At 42.4% G+C, this 24,009-nt stretch overlaps 1 protein-coding gene across 7 annotated transcripts in view; it reads right to left on the reverse strand.

Moving 5' to 3' along the window:
- SNX18 (sorting nexin 18) overlaps positions 1-12,277 on the reverse strand; it is a 100,053-nt gene extending 87,776 nt beyond the window's left edge. For 3 of the 7 annotated variants that reach the window (XR_013764360.1, XR_013764361.1, XM_079143483.1), the window contains exon 1: positions 10,318-12,272. Coding sequence is in view for 3 of the 7 variants with exons in the window: in XM_079143483.1 (XP_078999609.1) it covers positions 10,318-11,938 (1,621 nt within the window). In the remaining 4 variants the exon portion in view is untranslated. Of the gene's footprint in view, positions 1-10,252 lie in introns of all 7 variants that reach the window. The other 4 variants (XR_013764362.1, XR_013764363.1, XM_079143482.1 and 1 more) reach the window with 4 other exon arrangements.
- Positions 12,278-24,009: the final 11,732 nt, after the last annotated feature.

Raw genomic sequence — 24,009 nt, forward strand, 5'->3', positions numbered from 1 at the left:
AATGAATGGAATAGCCAATAAATAATGCTTAAAAATGTTAGGTACTAATACCATAAAAGATATCTGTTCCGCATTATACCCGAGGAACTGAAGCTGAGAGAAGATGAGGCGGTGAGTAAAGCTGGCAGGAACACAAGCCCAGCTGCTTCTGGAGCATGCTCACAACTACTTGGCTATCATACCCACTCCTGCACGGAATTAAGAAAACACACGTATCATGCCTAGAATACTGACGGTCACAGAGTAAGGACTCCATAAACAATGGCTGAATGGGAATATGAGTGGAAATAGTAATTTCACTTACCTGCCTGTCCCCCATGTCAAAAGGTCAACAAATATTTTCTTTAAGGGCCAGACAGTAATTATTTAAAGCTTCACAAGTCAACAGGCAAAACTGAGGTGATTACGTAGGTACTTATACATCAAAAACAGAATTATCTAAAAAATATAAAAACCACCCTTAGCTCAAGTGCCATCCACAAACATATCCCTTGGTAAATGTGGCCAGTGGGCTACAGTTTGCCAGGCCATCTCCAGTCATCTCTATTGGTGGCTCCAGTCCTGCTCTGCAGATCATCTTATTCTCCTCCCTGCCCCCTTTTCCCGCCTCCTGCAGACAAGCAGACCCTGTAACTCCTTCATTTAGGATTTTATTAAGTCTTGCCTGAAATATTGCAGAGCTGCCCATTTCACTTCACCCCAAGCCACCTTTGACACTTGCCCATGAGGACCTGTCCATGAGAAGTACAAAATCCAGCCACAACAGTTCCTCACAGTTCTTCCATAATGGTTCCTCCATCACCTCCAACAGCAGCTTTAAAGTCAGAAGCACAGTGAAAGTACATGAAGCACTTTTTGAAGATCATCAACATGACATTGACACTTGGATTCAATAGATCCAGGATGGGCCCAATTTACACTTGTAACCACTCACCATCCACGACTGAATCCAACTTCTGTGCACACGGTTTCTTTGATCTGAAATGCCCTTTCCCTATTTTGCCTGACTGAACAATCTCCAAAAGTTTTCAAAACTTTCTTATACTGGTAAAAACTGTCCCTGAATCGACCTACTCACTCTCCACAGTTAATTATATCCACCTCTGTGCTATTTCACATCATGGCCTATGTCCAAAACTGTGTCACACTCTAAGTCAACAGCTAGTCAGTCTCCCCTGTTGGGGTGAGTACTGGGAATCAGCACATCAACTACTGTGTGCTTACCAAACCTATCCTAAAACATGTTCAAATCAGGTGTGTACTTCTCATCTATATTCTTCCAACAGTCAAATGTGACCATCTTTCAAAGGGGAAACCAAATGCTACCCACCTAAGCCTCAAACATAACTGACAACCACTTTCCATCCTCTGGACTCCTATACACTCTCCTATTCTCAGCACTAAGTTAAATCTACCTTTTATCTCAATTCCTTATAACACATATCCTACTTCACAGAATCCTACCTCCTAATCCTACACCTAAGCACACTGTTCTGTGTACCCAATTCAATCAACAAAGTAAATACAGTCTCTATGGATCTTGTGCTCTGAATTAAGCAAAAGGGATCTCAGTAAAAGTATTATAATTGAAGTTTACCAAAGAGGAAAATGTGTATCACTGTATATGCAAACTTAAACATCAAGAAGTCAATATAAAGAGATACCATGAAGTATATAATATTGATTCTTTGGCACATAAAATAAAGCATTTTCAAATTTCATCTCTTTTCTCCAATGAATTTTAGAAAGTCATTTCACAGAAACTTAAGCCTAAGACTATTAAATCATTCACATATTAATTAATAACTGCATCTATAAAAATACCCAGATCCTACCTTTATTTCCCATACATTTTCGTACTGTATTCCATCAACATAAAAATGGGGAAAAAAAATCATCCTACAAATCACAGAAAACACCCATTTCAAAGTCAAACAAGAAGTTAATGAGTGCCTACTTCTTTATTCAGTAAGTTTCACTAAGTACTTGCTCTGCATATATAAATCAGTGCAGCTATATAATATAGAATCATAAGATCTTGACCCCCACAGTCTAGCCAGTAACCAAGTGCTGAATACAGTGATTACTCAAAAGCATGGGATTCCAATGGGGACACTCCAGACACTCCAAGGAAGAGGACTAAGATCAGGATTCGACTGTGTTTGGGTTGGGTGGGTGACATGTGGATCAGAATGCAAGAAACCAATCTAAGAGTCTTGAAAGTCCTGGTTGCCCATCCCACCCTTGTTCCCACACTTATTATTGTTGATTAGGTCAATAACTGTGAAGTCATCCTTGATGAATCCTCCCCTACATGCCACATGCAGTCACTCAGAGAACCTTTGGGTTCCATCTTTAACATCAATCCAGGGTGGAACATCTGTCATCTCGTCCTTTGTCTCCACTCTGGTCCATGCCACCATCAGCTCTCACCTGGATTATTAAGAGTCTCTACTAGTTCCTAGCTCCTATCTGCTCCTATTCCCTACCCATTCTATTCTCAACACAACTACTGAGGGTAGTCTGTTAAAATGTCCAACAGGATATCATCCCTTGGTTCAAAACCCTGCAATGGTTTCTCTCTCTCTTGAACTTTTATTCCAAGTCCTGACAATGACCTACAAAGTTTTACAAATTTGACCACCTGAGACCTCTTCTCCTACTAGTATCCCCTTAAATCCAACCAACTGACCTCCTTACTGCTCCTCAACTTGTCCCTGCCACACCCACCCCAGGGAGACTTGTGGTTACATCCTCTGCTGAAAAGCTTTCCGCCCAGATACATGCTTGGGTAAGTACCCCCTCCTTCGAGTCTCCACTTAAATCTCACCTTCTCAATGAGATCTACTTTGACCATCCTTTTAAATACCTCATCCTCCCCTCTAAGCCCTCTTTCCCCACTCCACTTTTTTTTCCCTCCCCTGAATATTTTATAATTTACTTACTGTTTATTTTTAATTGTGTGTTCCCACCCCACTGGGTGGCAATCTTTGTCTGAGCCACTGATGCAGCCCTAGTATCCTTAATAGTGCCTGGACTATAATGGGTATTTGAATATTTGTTCAATAATATATTTTATCTTTTAGAGGGTCCTGAGAATAAATCTAATGATTTTAGCTCCACTCCCTAATCACTATCCTCCTATCCACTGAGTAATACATAGAAATTTCTTTAGAAGAGGGAAATCAAATCAGGGATAAAAAATTCTTAAAAAAAAAGGGATAGAGTCAGGCACAGTGGCACATCCCTGTAATTCCAGCTATTCAGGAGGCTAAGGCAGAAGGATCTCAAGTTTAAGGTCCTCCTGGGCAACTTAGGAAGATCCTGTTCCAATATGTAAAAAATAAAAAGGTCTGGGGATGTAGTTCAATGGTACAGCACCCAGGGTTCAAATCCAGTATTGCAAAAATCAAACCAAACAAAGTGAAAGGATAAAAAGTGATATGCTGACTAAATCTTATTTTAACCCTAAAGTTTAACTGAGATACAGAGGTAAAATCAACTCAATTATTTTTACTTCTGGAAAGGAAATGGCATTCAGAATTCAAAATGAAGTTCACTTTGCAAGAGGTAACCACCATCACAATCTCTCTCTTTGGTGGCCCACCAATTATATCCTCATCAGGGCCAGAGAGAAGTGGCTCCAGTTGTCGTCCACCATACCGCAGCCTCAGAGCACTGGGAGACCTTACCACTGGCTAGAGGTCAGACAGCAATCATTTTCACACTGGAAACACCTGGTGGGGTAAGCCAGGGATGCTGTTTGCTGATCTGAACTAACTGTGCATAAGTGTTCTTTTGTATCAGTTGGTAAAGGATTTTCATGCTCCTACCTTAGAGTCAAGGAGCTGGAAACACATGGAACACTGTGGAAATCAGCCTGAAATAATGTCTAAAATGTTTATTGCATACTTAAGAGTCATTTCATTTTCAATGTAGAAATGGTGCTCTTTTTTTAAAAAAAGCAACCAACAAAATGGTATCTAAGAAATCGTGAACCTCATATTTGCAAATGTGGGAAATAAAGTTCAGAAATGTTGAAGTGATTTGCTCCAGAACAAAATTAATTTGGAGGGGGAGAAGTACTGGAAAGAGACAATTTACATAAACTCTAATATGAACAACAAATTGGCCACTCCAAATAAGATCTGCATCTATCCCTGCAACCATTAATTACATCTGATGTACAATTCAGGACAATCTGATTAAAATATAACATCTCATTGCTATACTAATGACTCCGTGGGTTTTTGTAGTTTTGTCTGCAATTCTGGTGGTAATATGTAAGCTGCTGGGAGGGGCAAGATTAGTGGAATTTTTTTTTAAAACAATTTTAACATTTTAAAAGCACCTTTCTACATTTTCAAATCAAACATTTAATGAGTTGCTACTATGAACTGTAACATCTAATCCTCATGATAACCTCCTGAGGAACTGCTCCCACTGGGCCACGAGAGAACTGAAAGCTCACATAGGCTAGAGTAACTTTTTCAAAGTTCCCCCCAATCTGCATCCACCAGACCACAAGGGTCCACATGTGTCCCAACATGGACCTGCTCCTACAGCGGGAGATTCTGCACACAGGACTTTTTGGCTTGGCTAATTCAGCTCCCTTGTCAGACCCAAGCCACCCCATCTCCACTGTTAAACCTCGGGTGCTCTCTACAGGAGACTGCCCCCTTCTTCCAATCTCCAGGCTTCTTGACAACCTGGAACACCACATCACCATGGCTGGTTGATCAGCCTGTATCACTAGTCTATGAACTGTCTAAGGATCGGTGCTAACTATCCCTCCCACTCCTGATAACTAGAATCTAGTCTGTGCTGTCTTTAAATGTGGGATGACAAATGGTACAGGTCTGTCTTCTGGATATGATCTCATCAAACAGAGCTAAACATCAGTGTGCCACTTATTGGTGATAATCATTTAGTTAATAATATTAAGGAGCTTCATAAATAGATGCCACATTAAATTTAATTTGCTATTAAGCTTTGAGTTAAAAATACTTAAGAGATAAATTGATTTTATTCAGCCCAAAGAAAAACCTTAAGAGTCATGTTTGTGAGTGAATTGCAGAATTTCTTCATTGTCTGAATCCCCCCACTACCACTATGTTTCAGAATCCAAAGACGACCAGAGGAAATGACATTTCTGAATAAAGAGCAAAGTCCAGTGGAGCCCACATGTGCCAAGAGTTCCTGGGAGAGCAAAGGTGGGACTGCAGGTCCCCTCCCTTCTTTCAGTTCTGCTATGATGGGTGTAACAGACTGAGCTTCCAAGAGTGATTTGGAAGAGGACTGCATAGTTCAAAAAAGAAGTCTAGAAACCACGGGCAGGTTGAAAGGAGCAACACCCGCCTAGCCTCCTTACCAAGACCGCCCATGGCCAGTCATGTGTATAATTTAACCAAGGAACTGAGTCATCTATTTAAAAAGCCCGAAGATTACCTGAATTCCACTAAGAAAATACAGTGGGCCAAAGGTTAAGGCAAGAAGTGAAGTCTCTCTAGAAAATAACTGGGGTAGAGACTGGGGAGGGGAGAAATGGGTTAGACAGAAATGATCGCAAACGAAAGGGATGGCTGGCCTCAATTTCTAGCCCAGAGGTTTCAAAATAAGAATGAGTTTGCAAATAAGGATGAGTTTGCTTAAAGGCCTGAATTCTTAGCCTTTTTTCTTTTCTTCTGGGCACTACCCTCTCTCAGGGCTATTTTTAGCTACAGTAGATTGGGGAGCAGACTGGAAAGCCTCAGTGCAGCTCAGTCTTACCTTGCATGCCCTGCAAGGACTCAGGCTATCTCTAATTAATGTCTGAGGGACAGGAGACCAACCCTCCTGGGGGTAAAAGGAAGCACAATGGTGAAATTCTACCCAGCAGGACTGATGGGCCCACTACTGGTATACTGTTCCTAAGGGCCCAGAGCAATTTTTTGTTGAAAAAGGGGCTCCATCTGGAACATTTTGAGAGCAATGAAGTAGATTCTACATATCAAAGTATCACAGAAAACAGCATAACCTGTTTATCTAGTCCTGCCTCCCTGTTTCACAAAGCTCAAACCAGGTTTTGCCAACAAATCAATTTAACATGATTTTATACCTTGTCTTTGGAATAAGGAAATTTTATTCTAAGTGATTCCCTCCAGCCATCTAGTCCATATTTCAAAACAAAGATGAAAACAGTTCTCATTATTTAACTTTTACAGTCTTTCCCTTTTGCAATATTCCCCAAGAGGTGTAAAACTTTCAAAATCACAACAACTTGTTGCCATCCAGATTTATTTTTATTAAATTTTGAAGCCTAATCATATCTTTGGAAACAAAATTGAATATATTATGAAATACATGATGACATGTATTCTATGAACTACCCTAAACTCACCAGCATCAGCATTATAAAGCACACTGCAGGCAGTGAAGATACAGAGGCAGAAGACAGAATGCTACCATTTCAAGAAAAGAAAATCAAAACCACAGGGGTTACAAGTTAGTAACAGACTTGTGCACACGCTGACTCAGGAATCAATGAGCTGCCTATGTACAGAGACAGTAAGGGGCTCTGATTAGGTCAAGCAAAATTCAAGTTAAGATTCAAACAAATTCTGAATTCACATCAATGTACTGAAGACAACAGCAAACTACTTTCTTCCTTCACTCCATTAACCTAAATAGTTCTGTTTAGCTTATACTCCATTAGTTGATTTAAAAAAACAATTTAGAATTCCCTTTGAAAGAACCGAATATGGCTTTCTTCACTTTTGCTTAAAAGTATTGCACTAAAACCTTGATGAGTTTCAGCAATGGTTTCAGTTTTGAGTAAAGTCAGGAAAAAGCCAGCCCACCACATTTAAAAGTATTTGAGTTTCCCACTCTCATTCTATAGCTGGGTCTTCACCAGGGTAGTTCTGGACATCAGACCCAAGACCTCTGTGTTTGAGTGAGCCATGAAGGCCAGCTGCAAGCAGATGGACAACTCACACCATTGAACACTGCTCACAGGGAGAGTGCCTAGGAAGCTGTCATGAGGATCCAGCAGAACCTGCTTCCCCTCCCAGTTTTTATTAATTAAGCCTACACGAGAAAGAAGATGCCATGAGATGACCCAATAAAAATAAACTATTAGGAAAACACATTAAAAGATGATCAATTTGCTGGAGAAATTCAGGACAGGGCTGCAGTTAAGTGTCAGCCCCACACTGGTGACTGTTTCAGTGACAGTAAAATAAATGAACGAACTGATGCCAACCCAGAGTAGACAGTCACCTGCATGGAGCTGTCAGTCAAGTGGAACTGTGCTGTCCAACAGAACTTTCAGCAACAATGAACACGTTCCATATTCCTGTTGTCCAATGTACTCATCACTAGCTATTTAAGCAATTGATACCTGGCCAGAGTGACAGAGTAACTGAACTTTTCATCCCATTTAATTTTAACTTAACATATGTGGCTCCTGGGTGCAGTACTGATTGGCACAAATCTATAACAATGACCACAGTAGTCTCTTGCATAAGCAAGAGGTTCCGAGGAGCCTAATGTCACTTCCCTTTCCCCTAAGAATTAAGAAAAACAAAATCTAATTAACTCTCTCCATAAATGCTTTAGTAATTACAAAACATTTTAGAATCATGTTCTAGCTCACTCAAGTATGGACCTCCTAATTATGATTAGAACAAAAAATGTCCAAGCAGTGAAAAACTGCTTTCTCTTATTTTAAATGATGAGAACTGGGGAGGTGAAACAATTATTTTGAAATATTTTTTGAAGTTTTAAATTTCTCCTAAGGTGAAATATAAATGGTGTACCAAATACAACAAAATACTGGATAAACTGCTTAAAGATTTTTATTTGTCATTTTTGACACTGCTGTTCTCAAAAGTCACAGTTAAGACCTTTGATGTGATTGTGCTTTGAGACCTTAGAGGAGGGAAAAAAAAAAATTAACCAGTAAACAAACTCCCCAAGCGCTCAGACAGAAAAGGAGTCATTCCAATGGCAGTTCCAATAGCAACTGCGTAGTGGGGAGAAAAGTCCAGCTGCTCTTCCAGCCACAAATCCTGAACGTACTTAAAAACTCTCCCCTGGCTTGTGATCTGCATCTCATTTGTACTCCTAAAAATCGCCGACCCCTAGCATTCTTAATAAATACTGGTTGTAAGCTTCTAGCTTTATGTATTGCACACTATAGCTTTAAATGGCAGTACATTCTAAAGACATGTCATCTAGGGACACAGGCTCCCTGTACATTATACACCAAGGCAACAGCAGAAACAAACTATATTGAATATCAACTGGTGTTCTTTCAGAAGTTCCTAGAGATTATGTTTAGTGACACAGTGTTATGTTTAGTGTGTTTAAACCACATAAAATGACAACAATTTTGATGAAGGAAGTTTCACAAATCCCAAGCAACAGGAGAAAATTCCAATTGTAGGATTATGAATATGCCACAATGCAACCCATTATTCTGTATAATTAAAATGCATAAAAAATAGTTTATTAGACTAAGTGGACTACTACTATAAATTTAAAACAAATACACACCATACCTTTCTAATACACTATTTTGACAGCAGGGCACTTGACAAAGGCTGACTTTGAGGCCTGAGTGACAGTAAAATGAGCAAATGAACTGATGCCAATCTGGAATAGGCAGTCACCTGCATGGGGCTGCATATGTGTATACTTGATACTACCCCCCTTTCAACATTTACTAACAATTTGCATGAACTCACAGAAATATGTAAATAAGCGGCTAGCATGAATCCAGAATGAGGCAGGCAGTAAATGGAATTTAAATGTTAAAGTACCACATTAAAAAGTCAGTTCCACCAGCACCAGCCAAAAAGGATTTATAACTGATGTGCAAAAAAGAGAATGCAAATGCAAGTTCGCTTTACCTCAACAGCAATATTATTAGTCAAAGTTAATTCTACCTTAGACTGCATTTACAAATTGGAAACTGCCAAGAAAGTCACTGTACCCTACTAAAATTAGTACTGCAGATGTTCAGGGTACTGCGTTTTGACAGCAGCAACAGCAGAGTCAAGATCAATTCTAGACATTTGTACTTCCTCCTTCCCCCCATGTTAAGAGTCAGAAGTCTGTCTAGTCACACTTGCAAGGGGAAGGAGAGATCCAGAGAGGAAGGAAGTAGAAAGGAGTCTGCTATCTCCAAATGTCTAAAGGCCTGACATGTCAAAAATTCGATTTATTAAATGCGGTTCCAGGAAACAGAAAGACAATCAAAAGAAACAAACTTCAGTTCAAAACACAAAAGAACATTTCAAAGATCAGTTGTTCATAAATGGACTGGCCCACCTGGAAAAGCAGTGAGCACCTCATCATTGAAGGCCAGACCTGGTTACCCAAGGTTTCCCTAGGCCAGAGATGCTAGATTAGATGACTCTTTCCACCATCCCCCTGCACAGGACTTTCACAGTAAAGATAAGCTCCCTAACTCCAACACCTCTCCATTCTCTGTCAATCTAGTCACTGTATCAGAATGCAAATTAGACTGCAATATTAGGACAGGCAATATGGCTACAATTTACAAAATAAATAAATATAAATAAAAGCAAATCCTGGTATTGTAACAAAAGATGGGAATGCTAGAACTGACAACTACTGCTAAAACACACCGTCAGTGAGACAGCCAACTCACTGGGATACCAGAAACACTGCTCCCAGATACAGTACTCATATTCTATGTAGTTTTCCTAAACCATTTTGTAAACTTTCTTAATTTCAGTAGGTTAATAAATTCCAAACTCAAAAAGACCAAGTTGATTTCCTGAAACTAGAGCGAGCTTCTTACCTTATTTTAAAAGGTTGCAAGCAAGAAGTCGATAAAAGTTTTTATATAGCCCCAGTTCAAGAGAAATGATCCTAGTTCCCCTAGCAACTAGGTGTGGAGGTAAGCAGGACTTACCTTTATCTGAAGACACCAAGTTCTGCCCCATTATTTCTTCCCATACTAAGTGACAATGCAGTGTTCAAATGGACGCCTAACATGGTTTGGGTCCCCTGCTAATTCTACCCCAGTCACAAGATTACAGATCTGAGCAGCTCATTACCCATATTCTAAATGATAGCATTGCCATAAAAAGTACTCTCAGAAGCTTCTCTGCAAAGTAGTTACTCCCTGACTGGAAGGCACCTGTCCCACACTCCACCAGATGCTCTAGGGAAAAACCTAGGCATCCATATCCGGGCCAGATTCCCAGACCTGTAGAATAAATATGAATCTGAAACCTACAGCTGTCAAAGTCACAGCGCTGAAGGACACATTCCATACCATTTGCTCTACCATCCAGGTTTTACCTTTCTGAACGTGGATGATATCCGGGAAGTTGGCCAGGTGCCCCTGATACAGCGCTAACAGGTCCATGACTGGGTCCAGGTCCTGCCTGGGCTGCTCGGCAAAGAGCTCGCCAATGGCGTCATAGGCATCTCCGGTGAAGGCAATGGCCTGATTCAGGCCTGCTGAGAAAGCCTGCTGGTCCAGCTCAAAGGCCTGGCTGAGGCCACGGAAAGATTGGCCCACCTTCTGATACTCCTTCTTGAAGCCCGTCACCTGTTTGCGCGCGAACTCGTTGGCAGTGTGGTTGAGCTGCAGTGTGCTGTCATCCATCTTCTTGGTGAAGCACTTGAAGCCATCTATCTTGCTCTCCACCTCCTGCAGGTCAAGAGCGGCTGCGGGTGGTGTGCTCAGGGTCAGGAAGAAGTTGGCGCCCACCATCTCGTCCTTCTCGGCCTTCCTCTTGCCCTGTTTCCAGGCCTTCTCATCTGTGCTACTGGGGCAGGTCAAGAAGTGCTGGAAGACGTCACACTGTGCCAGCACTGGGTGGCTGGCCATGTGGTTCATCCACCAGATCAGGCCTTTCCTGCGCTTGGAGATGAAGTCCTCTTCGAAGCGGCCAGTGGCCTGCTTCTCGGGCAGGTGGGGCACAGAGATGACAGGGAACTTCTCAGCCAGGCGCGCATACAGCCAGTCGAAGTGCTTGTAGCGCCTGTGCACTGGCACCTGCGTGTGCGTGGGCACCAGCTTGTAGGAGATATAACTCTTCATACCTTTGAACTTAGTCTGCTTGGTGGGGTCGTCGATGGTGCACTGGAAGGGGTAGGGGTTCTCCTGCCACTCGGGGCCGTAGGGCCCTAGCACCACGCATAGCTTGTCCCCATCCTTCACGAAGCCTGACGCCTCGCCCAACACGAAGGCCTCCCCACCTGATTTGACAAAAGTGGAGAAGCGGTTGAGGTTGCGGCTCACCGTGGCCGAGCTCTTGGCCCCCGACGGATGATGCTGCGGAGGTGCGGATCCACCGCGGGAGCCCAGAGACAAGTCGGAGCGCGTGGACAAGCGGTAGCGGCCAGCCGCGCCGCCGCCCGCGGACGACGAGCCGTCAAGGTCCGGGTAGGCGCCGCTGCCCAGCGCGCCAGGCTCGTCGGCCACCGTGGAGCTGTCGTCCCACTCGTCGTCCCAGTCATCGTCGCTACCCTGGCTGGCCTGGTAGCCGCCGTAGAGCTGCTGAGGCGACGGCTGCAGGGCGCCCCCGCCATACGGAAAGCCCGCGGCGGGCGGCTGGAAGGTGCTCGGCAGCAGCGCCTGCTGCGGCTGCAACAGCGGCTGGAAGGCGTCGGGCGGCGGCTTAAAGGAGGCGGGCGGTGCGGCGGGCAAGGGCTCGAAACCGCCGGGCGGCACGTTAGCATAGCGAGCCGGGGCGCCCGGGCCGCCGTCGCCCGCCGGGCCGGGCTCGGGGGCTCGGATCACCTGCACGTACGAGGCCGGGAAGAGGCCGCGGTCGCCGCGGCTGTTGACCCCCTCGAGCCAGCCCTCGATGTCCTGCTCGCTGCACAGGCTCAGCACCTCGTGCTCCCGCAGCGAGATCTCGCCCGGGTTCTCCGACCTGAAGTCGTACAGCGCCCGGGCGCGCAGCGCCATGGTCCTGGCGCCCCGGTGGGAGGTCCGGATACCGGCTCCCGAGCCCGGGCCCCGCCCAAGAGGCTTGCGGTGCTACCCGCGCCCTGGCGCACGTTCTAGAGCCCTGAAGGCAGCGCGCAGCCCGCCTCCCCAGCCAGTCGGTCGCGCCCTCCGCACCGCTCCGCTCGCAGCCCCGACTGCCGCGCAGGGCCGCCGCCGGCCGGGGGCGGGGCCCGCAGCCTCCCACGTCCCCAACTGCGCTACTCCACCGCCGAGAGCCACGTGCCAGGCGAGAGCAAGCGATGGCCGAGCTGTTGCGCCCGCTGCCCAACACTACTCCGTGCCGCCGCTGCCCCCTTGTGGCCGCAGCTGCGATGTGAGGCCCGGGAGATGAGAGCAAGGAGGGTGGAGGAGTAAATTATTAAAGGATTTTTAAAGGGTTAAATCCATGATATTTTAAGTTAAAAGTTTAAAAATTCTTCCTAAAAGTAAGTTAGTACTTGCATGCCTAATAAACTTTCCCAGTCTGAGCGCTCAGCGAAGGTTCCTGGAGGAACTGACCCATGCTTGTAAAGAAGGATTTGGCAAGGAAGATTAGCGATTGCACGGCAGGATGCCTATGTCAGGGGGTTGTTCACTGATGGAGCTTCCCTACCCTCATGTATTCTCTGGAGCTTTTTTGATGTGGAGAGAAGGAGAGTGACAGAGCAAAGAGCTAGGGCAGGTGTTATGTTTGACAAAATTAGAGGTAAAGAGTGTTGTAAGGAGAAAGGAACTGGAGAGTTGTCAATAAAATAAGTGTGCGCAGAAGGCTAACGTTTTGCATGTGTCCCTCTCCTCCCTAAGACGGATGGGGTGCAATTCTAGACTTCAGAGCCAGGCTGCTGGGTTCCAATCAGTGTACCTACACAAACTAGCTCTATGACCTTGAGCAACCCTCCTAAAGTTGTAGTGCAGATTCATTGATAATGTCATACTGATGAAACATTAATATAAGGCATACACTGTACATGGTAAGCACAGTTCCAGTGTTTGCTGCTGCTATTGTTATGGAAAACCAAATCCCTGGCCTCTTTCACAAAGAGAATAAAGGTCCTATAATTGCAATAACAGGGTGTATTCTCTAAGAAAGGTCTCAGGGTTCACACCTCTTCTCCTGGTTTGAGGTTAGTGACTACCCCTCTCTAGGTCATCTCTATGTCTCACTAAATTTATGTTATTTTAAAGATAAGCAGATCATAAATCACTTCCTGAAATATTAATCAACTCCAGTCTCCTACAGTTGCTTTGTTTCATTTCTTTTCCTTCAGTGTATAATTTGCCTAAAGCTTTTTCTTCACATGATCCCCTCTTATTAAGGCTAGTGTAATTACTCCTTTGAAGACACCTCTAATTGGGGCTCAGCATTCATATATCATTAATTTCAACCTGTCCTCTGACCCTTTTCCAGAAAATCTGAGAAACAAACCAGAGGAGTATGCCATTTTCGTGAGGGCTGTGGTACTCTAAGCATCCTGCACAAATCACCAACATAGTATAACAGAGCTACTCCCACAGGGAATACCATAATGCAAAATCTTAATTCAGTTCAGCAAATAAATTCCAAATTACATTTTTATCTGAAAACTCTGAATAGGATACTCTTACAGTGAGTAACAGGGACCACAGAATTTCTTTATTTTTTCATTATTTTTAATTGGTATAATATAGTTGTGCATAATGGTGGAATTTGTTGTTACATTGTCAAACATACACACACTATAACAATATAATTTGGCCAATAGCATTCCCCAGTATTTCCCCTTTCCTTCCTCCTTCTCCCTTCTCCTGGTCCCTTTGCTCTACTCCACGAGATCTGGGAATCATTGAATTTCAATGACAATACTTTATGTGGCCAGAAATATGAAGTCAACATTAAATATCTCAAATACATATTATTTTATTAACTCATGAGAGACTAACCTAGAATATTTAAGATAAACATTTTATTTCACTATGCATTTTGGTGGTTACTCTTTAGATTCAAAAGTTAATTACAGTAACTTCAGACTTACTTCAGTTGTGACAAATCCAGTGCAAGGTGATGGTTTTTACAGAAGACTGATCTGCTATGGAAGCAGCAGTTTAGGAACTCTCAAGTGTCTGAGGTTGTTTGTAGCACGGTGCATAGGCATCTGCAGGTGCTCAGCTTGTGAGAGTAAAGTTCAAAGACTGTGCTTGCCAGACATCTAGCTTCCAGAAAGATGAGGACAGGCTTTCATGGTGCTTGCCCTATGGACTGAGTGGCAGGAAACAGCCTACCTCTAAAGGGCCTTGAACATGTAGAAAATGTGCTCTAATATTAACAACTTGTAACTATTCACTCAGGGAAGTAAATTCATTAATGCTTTTCTAAAAGATTTCTCTAGAAAATGAGGATGTTATTTGTAATTTAGTTCACACAGTCATTACAACTATCAACAATTTCTATTCCTTTATGCCTTTAGGTGACTCTAAATGGCCCCAAACAACTGGATTTTCTCACTTTTTCCCTTTGCTAGACACCAAGGTCTAGTTGTTGACTGTCTCTTCCACTGAGAGAGGACACAGTAGTTCCTTTGCTCTTCCTGGAACAATACAAGCACATTTCTGCTTCAAGTTTTGCCTTTGCTGTTTTCTCTGTCTGAAACTGTATTCCCCCAGAGATCCACCACGCCATACCTTCACTTCATTCAGAATTGACCTGGCTCCTCCCAGCCTCTTTTCTTCTTCCTTGGAGAACCAAGAAGTAAGGTGGAAGGAGTTTGGGTCCCTAAGTCATGGACCCTAATCACACTTTGTGGGAGAAAAATTGGACATTGAGCTAGGTCCCTGAAATTGCAGGGTTTATTTGTTGAGATAGCTGGCACTAATTTTCTTGACTAATACACTTTCCCTCCCTCCCCCCCATCCCACCATCCATCGGCCAGTTTCATTTTTCTTTGCAGTACTTATTGCCTAACCTTAATACATGTGCACATTAGTTGTCTTCTAGAATGTAAACCTCTTCCAGGCAGTGGGTTTGTTCTGGGACTGAACAAAATAATTGTTCAATTGAATGAGAGAATGTCTATTATTTCCTAGAAAATGTCAGCTCTGAGAAGTAGCTCTTACTATATGGGTTTATTGGCCTGGGCCCCTCTGCTGCCACTTTTCTTTAACAACCTTAAACTAACTCAATTACCCAGAACACAACTGTGAACTCTTTGAGATGGTTGGAAATTTCACCATTACCACCTGAGTCATTGTTTTTAAAATAACACTAAATGATACTTGAAAACCGCTCATGACTCATATGTATACAAATGATTTGGGTGGGGTGGGGGGGTACTGGGGATTGAACTCAGGGACACTCGACCACTGAGCCACATTCCCAGCCCTATTTGGTATTTTATTTAGAGACAGGGTCTCACTGAGTTGCTTAGCACCTCGCTTTTCCAGAGGCTGGCTTTGAACTCCTGATCCTCCTGCCTCAGCCTCCCAAGCTGTTGAGATTACAGGTGTGCACCATGGCGCCAGGCTGCATGTGATTTTACAAGCACTTCCATCTTTATTGTTATTCTCTGCTGTTCACGGCAACTCCTCCACGTAAAGAACAGACATTGTTACCTGTTATCACACATCAGGGCACTGGACCACAGAGAGGGCTGTCTGCTGAGGTCACATAGCTGTCAAGTGACCTGATAACTATTCAGCTGTCCTGATAACTTATATTCACTGAGTCATGGGTCTGCCCTCTGGTGATTCCTCAAAATGACTATTATTAAAGAGCATTGGCCACTTACTAGAAACTTTGTAACTGTGGTTTAATAGGAGTCCTGAATTCAGAAACAGTGCTGCCTTTGAAAAGAAGGCTGCTGGGTGCATTTGTCAAATGAATGAGTAAATGGATGAAATTTTCCAAACCTTAGTCTGTGAAGTAGGAATAAAAACCTACTTCATAGGGTCATATCAGGATTCAATGAAATAATGTTCATATAATGTTTTACAGTGCTCTGGTGAAAAGGTAATTTTGATATAATTAAAAGCAGTACAGTTCTTCATTAAAAATTATTTTCCCAAATTATATGATTCATTCTTGAGGTAAATTCTTAAGGTGTTGATGGGGATAAATTTCCATATTTAGAGTCCATAATGTTAGCTTCCTTTGCAATGATATTTAGAGTTGAGAATGTACAATTACCTTAAAAGTTGTTCACTGCTATTGAAGAAATCCCTCATTTTTCATTACTGTACATTTTTCATACACAGCTCATTTCTGCTCCAAAATCAAATAAAGTACATGATTCTATATTCATTATCTGTCAGTTCCCTTTATAAATTATCCTCATTCTCCAAACATGTGTTTCACTAAATTAACTCAGCTTTTGACTGATGTGTTCTTATAGATACATTTCCTCTGTTTGTAACTGCCCTGTTTTGAATTGTGACCTGTTTTCTTCCATTTTTCAATATATTCACATTTTCATAGTTTATAAGGTAATATTCCTCAATATATTGAACCAAAATCACAAACTGACAAACCGAAGCCTAAATCTGGCCTATCATTTAGTTGGATCAGTATGTAAAATACAGAGGTTCTCTGAATACAACAGTTTGACTTATGACTTTTCAATGGTGCAAAACTAAACTATATTCAGTAGAAACCATACCATGAATTTTAAATGTCGATCTTTTCCTATTTGTGGCATGATGCTCCTGTTCAATGCTGGGCAGCAGCAGGAAAGCCAAGCTGTGAGTCAGTCATGTGAAGCAACCAGTACTTTATTCTGCAGTGTACTCTGTGACTAAGTGTTCTCTAGGTTGGGCATATTAAATGAATTTTCAACTTACAATGTTTTCAGTTTGTGATGAGTTTATCAGGTCTTGACCCCATCAAATTGGGAAGCAACTGTGTTAGAGATTTCTCATTCAAAAATATGAATTCTAGCTTATTTTGAGAAAAGAAAAAATCAGAATGTCTGGTCACACTGAGCTAGCATTTCTACTTAGCAATTATTAACTTGTCCCCATTAGGCATGACATGTTCAGCTCAAGTCTACAACAGTCTCCACGACTCTTTGGTGTCTTGAACCCAAGACTACCTTCCATTCCTGCTCCTATAGACATAGAAGGGTTTGTCCCTCTCACATGTTCCAAGGCAAGAATAATTACCCCTGTGGCCTCACCTTGGGCAGTTCATATCTCTCTCTGAACTCCCCACTCACTTCCATATATCTTCTGGATCCCTCCTGTGGAATTTCTGCACTTCTTCCACTAAACAAGTAGGCACCAAAATATACACTGTACCTGCCCCATCCCTTGAGGACATGGTCAGGGAAGGCTTTCCCAAGTAAATGTGCCTAATTCAGGCTACAGTGGGATGAGAAAGAGGTAGACGATGACTTTTATTTCCTGATGGTTGCCAGAAACCTAAGAGCCCATCCTGCTTCTTTTATTTACTGTACCATTATTCATGTGTCTGCTGTGTTTGGACCACTCAGTTGCTGGAGGCCATGACTGGAATGTCCCTGCACTCATGGGACTTAGAGTCCAAAAGAATCTGGTGGTTGGAAGGGTCATTTGCTCAGATGGATTAAATGGTTTTCCGGTGACCATTCCCCGCCCAAGTCTTCCTAGGGCTGCCAATCATCAGTCTACTCAGGAGCAGAGGAAAAGACACATCAGGCATTCTAAGGATCTTAGGAGTTGTAGGCCAGAAAACTGGAAGACCAAATATGTATTTAACAAGATCATACTTGGAAACTAAAAGAGAATTTCAAGAAAGAGAAGAAAGCAATCTCATCAGAAAAGGATCATTTGAATTTAGTGTTCATTTGAATGTAGCTGAAGAGTTCATTGGACAGACTAACGGTGTCCAAACCCTGCCACCTGACCCCAGACCTGCTGCCTGCTGGTTTTTCCTTCTCTGATAATGGTCTTCATGCACAGCAACTCTTCCAAGAGAACCTCAGAGTCATTTTAACTCCTGTCGATCCTTCATCTCCCACCTAAGCCTGGAATCTATCCCCTTTGTCATCCCCTCAGCCACCACCTGAGTTTAGGCGGTCTTCTTACTATAATGTGCTGTTGCAATGTCCTGGCATTATTTAGTTTTCAGTTTCACTATCCTAGCCTTCCCCTGGTTAGGAAGGTTGAGCCTTCCCCCTCAACAGCCTGTCAAAACTTGGGACTTTGACACATGCTCTCCTCTGGCTGGAGTATGCCCCACTTGACCTACTTGGCAGAACTATTCATCATCCTTGAGACCCTGCTCCTCTTCTCCCCAGAAGCTTCTCTGGGCAACCCTGCAGAACCATTTACTCCTTCCCTGTGTTCTCACTGCAGTTCATTCACAGGGGTCTTATGGCACCACCCCACTGTAATGTAAGGATTCATTACCAGCCTATAGGGTTCATGAAGTTCAGGTGCAGTGAAAGGTGCAGGAGTTCAAAGCAATGGTTTTTACAGATCAATAAGATTCCAGTTTATAGCCTATAGTCTCTGTGGTTTCCTTAGGACAGGGAGGTACTCTAATATTTTATGTGGCAGTGGTTAAGTGTATAATAGCTATAGGAAACAGATATATTATAAATATGGACATAAGCCAAATCTGAGAGAATGGAAGGAGATGTTTGGGGATAAATGTGAGTTCCAGTTTGTGGATATAGAAGTAGACTCTTCTGTTATCATTCTTTAGTTCAGAAAAGGAAAATTCATTTACAAGTTAGAATGTGAGAAGACACATAGAGAAGAGGGGAAGGAAGAAGAGAGTGAAAGAGAGAGGAGGGAGGGAAGGAAGAAAGGAAGGAAGGAAGAGAGGGAGGAAGGAAGAGAGGGAGGGAGGGAGGAAGGAAGGAAGAGAGGGAGGGAGGAAGAGAGGGAGGGAGGAAGAGAGGGAAGGAGGAAGGGAGGAAGGAAGGAAGGAAGGAAGGAAGGAAAGGAGGAAGGAAGGAAGGAAGGAAGGAAGGAAGGAAGAGAGGGAGGGAGGAAGAGAGGAAGGAAGGAAGAGAGGGAAGGAGGAAGGGAGGAAGGAAACAGGGGAAGAAGAAAAGAAGGTAGGCAGGCAGGCACACACACCTGGTTGCTCCGGGTACACGAAGACCTTACTGTCCCTCACTGCTAACCATGCTGGCTCTCCATGTGGGGCTGTGTCAGTGCCTCTGGTACAAATTCAAGAAGCCTTTATCTCATTAACATGAGAACTCTATTCATTCATCTTTGCCTAGAGGTCAGAAACTGCAGGAGAATCTAAAATTCAGTCAAATAAATCAACAAGCAAAACTGAAACAACAAAGAACTAAACAAAACCTAATTGACTAAGAATCTAGCCATGATACATTGACACCTCTTCTAAGACACCTATCAGATTTCAAGAAACTGATGTCTGTAAGACAAGGAAAAAGTTTGGAAGAGAAATGAATATGTACATAATAGACTATCACCCAAAGAACTTAACAAAGCTTTCCAGGAGAGTATTGCCATTTATAAAACAGACTTTGTAAGGGTAAAACTGCATACAAATATAATAATCTAACTTACATGAGATTAGTATTATTTAAATATGAGAGGTAATAGCATTTTTAAAAAGTTATTAAGTAAAATGCCCACATGGGATAGGCAAAAACAGTGGACCTGTGGAGGGGTAGGGAGTGATAAGGAGACGCGGGCTTCGATGAACTGAGAGCTTACCCCATCTAAAGGGATGCTGGCCTCTGCTTCTTGGTGACATGCAGGAATATGAGCCCTATATTGCTATGTGCCTTGATTTTTCTGAGAATCCAGAAATCGTGATTTGTATGTAAAAAGTCCTGATTTTGAAAACATCAGGTAGACCAAACTATGTGCATCTAATACCAGGATTTATGCTACCAGCCCCAGTGAGCAACACCCATTTTGAAAGTCCAAGTTATTTTTTACCTGTTTTAGTCCTGACTGGTAAAAGAATATCTGAGACCTGCCAGACAATTCCATGTGGCACACACTATATTTCTGGGACTGTTTGAAGATCTTCCAGGCATTCAGGCAGTTGGAGTTACTGAGATCAGGAGGAGGAATGGCCATTTCCAATTAAGGTGAGGTCATGGATTTTCCCCAGAGCAGCTCTGGACAAGCCCTTCCTTTAGAGAAAACCTCTGCTCTCTTTAGCAGGACTCTAAATGCCCCCTGTCATAACAGGAAAAGGCAGGCTGCTTGTGGTGGAACATTTTCCCCATCTCGTTCTTTGCATACTGGCCAAACTCAGAGTATATGTTTATAAAAATCAGAGGCGCAGTGGAGGAATGGATCTGATGACTTTTCAATTACATAGACAGCACTGATGTCAATAAATTTCACATGAGGATGTATGTGTCCAAAAGTGTCATTGTCACAGCTTTTCAAACTGACTCAAAATTATACCTAGAGAAGAATATGCAGGGTATCTCTCTCTCTCCCCGCCCCCCCCCCCCCCATACTGATTGTCAGATAAAGAGATTCAAATTCAGGTAAGTAAAATATTTTAAACAAGTAGCTTAATTTTGAGGAAATCTTATCATGAGTCTATTCTTTAGTAAAGAGTTCTCCTAACCTCAGAAACATTTGTGTAAAGGGTCTTTGTAAGTTCATATCTATGTATAAAACAAATCCATGTTTCCATGTAAAATAACATCCCAGGATCTGGAGATCAATCTGGAGGCTAAATCATCAAGCATCCAGAAACATTGTACTTATAGATCTGAAGTTTCTTTTGTCGTCATTGTTGTTATGTTTTACTTTATTTGGCACTGGGGTTGAACCCAGGGGTACTTTACTAGAACTACACCCCAGTCCTTTTTAATTTTTACTTTGAGACAGGGTCTTGCTAAGTTGCAGAGGATCTCGTTAAGTTGCTGACCTAACTTTTGATCCTCCTGCTTCAGCCGCCCAAGATGCTAGGGTTACAGACCTACACCACCATGCCCAGCTTTACCTAATGTGTTTTTAAAAAGACCTTGACAGCACACAGAGGCCTGAGCATCATACCATGGTACAAAAGGCCAGATGGGTGGGGAGCTGGAGCAACACCTAATACTTTGCCATTACGTGTCCAGGAGGAAGGGATGCTTGCCGTCTACAGTGGATGTCAAAACTGAGTGGTTAAGAGAATCAAGCATTACTGTCTGTACCCAAAGGACTCCCAGTAGATTCAGCTTCAATGTTAGACCAAATAGCTGCTAAAGGGAGGTGAGGTGTAATTACGAGTGGATAGCTAGAGTGGATCTTTCCTTAAAAGTGAATCCAAAGAAACCTCTTGGCATTGTTTACTTGTGCTATTTATCAACATCTGGGCTCCCATAACTTATAAACCAGAGCACATTTCTGTGTAGTTTTGATCTCAGGCTTCCCAAGTATAAATACTTGAAAGAACTGCTTTCTGGGGAGAACACTGAGAAGGCCAATCCAGCACAGAATTTGTCCTGTGACAATCTTCAACTGTGTCTAAGGAAAATCTCGTGCACGAGAGAAAAAGATTCGCCAACTTCAGCTCACATGGGTCCGTGAATGTTTTTTCTGGTCTTCATGGGAAGCAGGGAGGAGGAAGAGAAGGTGCTTATTACAATATCAACCTTAGGAATTCAAATGACTTGGCTGAGAGTTTTCAGAATGTTCCTCCATCTCCACGCTGCCACCTTCAGGTGCTCACAAGAACTGACCATACTTAGTTCATCAACAATTTGCCAGTATTGGAAATAAATATATGAATAAATCATAGGAACTCGATAGGGATGGGAGTAAGGGGAGTTGAGTACTTGAGCAGGCAGAGTAACTTAGGCACTAGCAGATCATTTGATCATATCAACACACAGGGTGTTAAGCATATGCACACATAGATATGTAGGCATGTGTGGATGTTAATATATTCTTATTTCATGTAGAATATACATATAGATGAATATGTCAGTGTGCACAGATACATATATATACATATATACATACATATATGCATACATATATACATGTATATATATGTCAGTGTGCACAGTTACAGATATATATGCATCTACATATACATATATATATGTATATATATCATATGAATGTATAAAATCCCCACTGGTAATTTTATATAAAGCACTATGTTAAACACATCATCACACTTAATATTCACCAAAATATTGTTTTGAGGACAGTCATTTCCAAATAATAGAGGAGAAGTTGAGACTTAGAGATAATGAAAGTTTCCTAAGGGTAAGAGCTGACAGGTGGAGGCATAGGACTAAACCCAGGTCTGCCAGATGCCAAGACTTTGTTCCTAGCCTCCATTGTTCTTCCTCTCTTTGGGAGAAGGCAGAGGAACACAGGTGCTGCCTATGGGCTTTGTTTTTAAAGTGTTTTGAATAGATGAGATGCTGACATGATTCAAAATTCGACAGCATAAAGCAGGCAGTGGAAAATCTTGCTCCAGTTCTGTCCAGTCTCTTCTTAAACCCTCTCTTCTTTGTACAAAAACACACTTTTTTTAATATATATTTTTTAGTTGTTGATGGGCCTTTATGTCATACATTTATTTACATGCAGTGCTGAGAATTGAACCCAGTGCCTCACACATGCTAGGCAAGCACTCTACCACTGAGCCACAACCCCAGACCCCAAAGCAGGTAATTTTGTAGTTTGTTTTCATGCAACAGTTTCTTTGTACAAATGTATTTATCCATCCCCCTCCTTTACACTAGAATTAGTATATTGTAATGTCCTGCAATTTGATATTTTAATTTAATGATATATCTTAAAAATAGTTGCGGTCAGTTTATGGTGTAGGAGAGAAAAGATAATTTTATCTTTAACACCCATATCTTAGTTGGGAGTGAATCCTGTCATGAAAAACTAACAAGAGAAAAACCAACGGAAGTCTTTTGACACTTGCACCCCACGTATTCATGGGAGATGACCCAGAGAAATGAGTAAATCTCTAGAACAGAGTTTGAAAAGTTGTCATAGCTGAGTGCAGTAGCACACGCCTGTCATCCCAGCGACTCGAGAGACTGAGGCAAGAGGATAGAGAATTCAAGGCCAGCTCAGCAATGGTGAGGCTCAAAGCAACTCATTGAGACCCTATCTCCAAACCAAATGCAATATAGGACTGGGGGTGTGGTTCAACGGTCGAGCACCCCTGAGCTCAACTCCCAGTACGCACCCCTCCAAAAACAAAGTTGTCTTAGACTTCAGGCTTAAATACCGTGATCTGCTGAAGTGAACAAAGAATGGTACATGGACAGGCCTGGTGCAATAGAATGGCCAGGAAAGGCACCATGAAGAAGAGTCTGTAGTGATTTAATTCCCCTTCTCTTCCTGCTGTGGGGTGGGGGGCGGGCAGGGAGGGCTGGGGAAGAAAGAAATTTCCTTTAGAGACGTTACAAAAAGGGCAACTTCTCAGAGCATCCCCCGTGCCCAAGATTTCTCAGAATAATCCTTAGCTAAACATAGGGCCAAATTTTGAGATGGCATGTCCTGGAACCCATCAATACAGCGTCCTCATCTCTTTTCCAACAGCACATCCCATTATGTGGATGCACTGAATTCATTTAAATATTGTACTTCCATTTAATGAACATTTCTTTTTTTAATTTTTAAAGTTTATTCCAATTAGTATATGAGAGTAGGATGCATTTATGCATTTTGATAAATCATACATAAATGGAGTATAATTTCTCATATTTCTGATCATACATATTGTAGGATCACATCAGTCATGCAGTCATATATGAACATGAGGAAATAATGTCTGTTTCACTCTACTATCCTTCCTACCCCCATACCCCTTCTCCTCCCTTCACTCCCCTCTACATTTTGTCTTATTTCACTAGGCCTCTCTCCAATTCCATCCATTTACCAGCAAGTGCCATAATTCTGTTCTTCTTTAAAGCTGAACATTTCTGGGCATTCGTGAATTCTCTGTAGAGATTTTTTTTTTTCTGTTGATTTTTGGATTCTCCTGGATTATAATATCATTTTGTACTTCTCATTCCCCTTTCTTGTATCATTTCATTTGTCATTACCTGACCAGAGGCTTTAGAGAAGCAGGACTTAGTCAAAGAGAGGATTGGCGTTCCAGGTAGGAAAGGATGCAAAGTTGT

The sequence above is a fragment of the Sciurus vulgaris genome, assembly GCF_902686455.1.
Source record: "Sciurus vulgaris genome assembly, chromosome: 6".
NCBI classification, from domain to species: domain Eukaryota; kingdom Metazoa; phylum Chordata; class Mammalia; order Rodentia; family Sciuridae; genus Sciurus; species Sciurus vulgaris.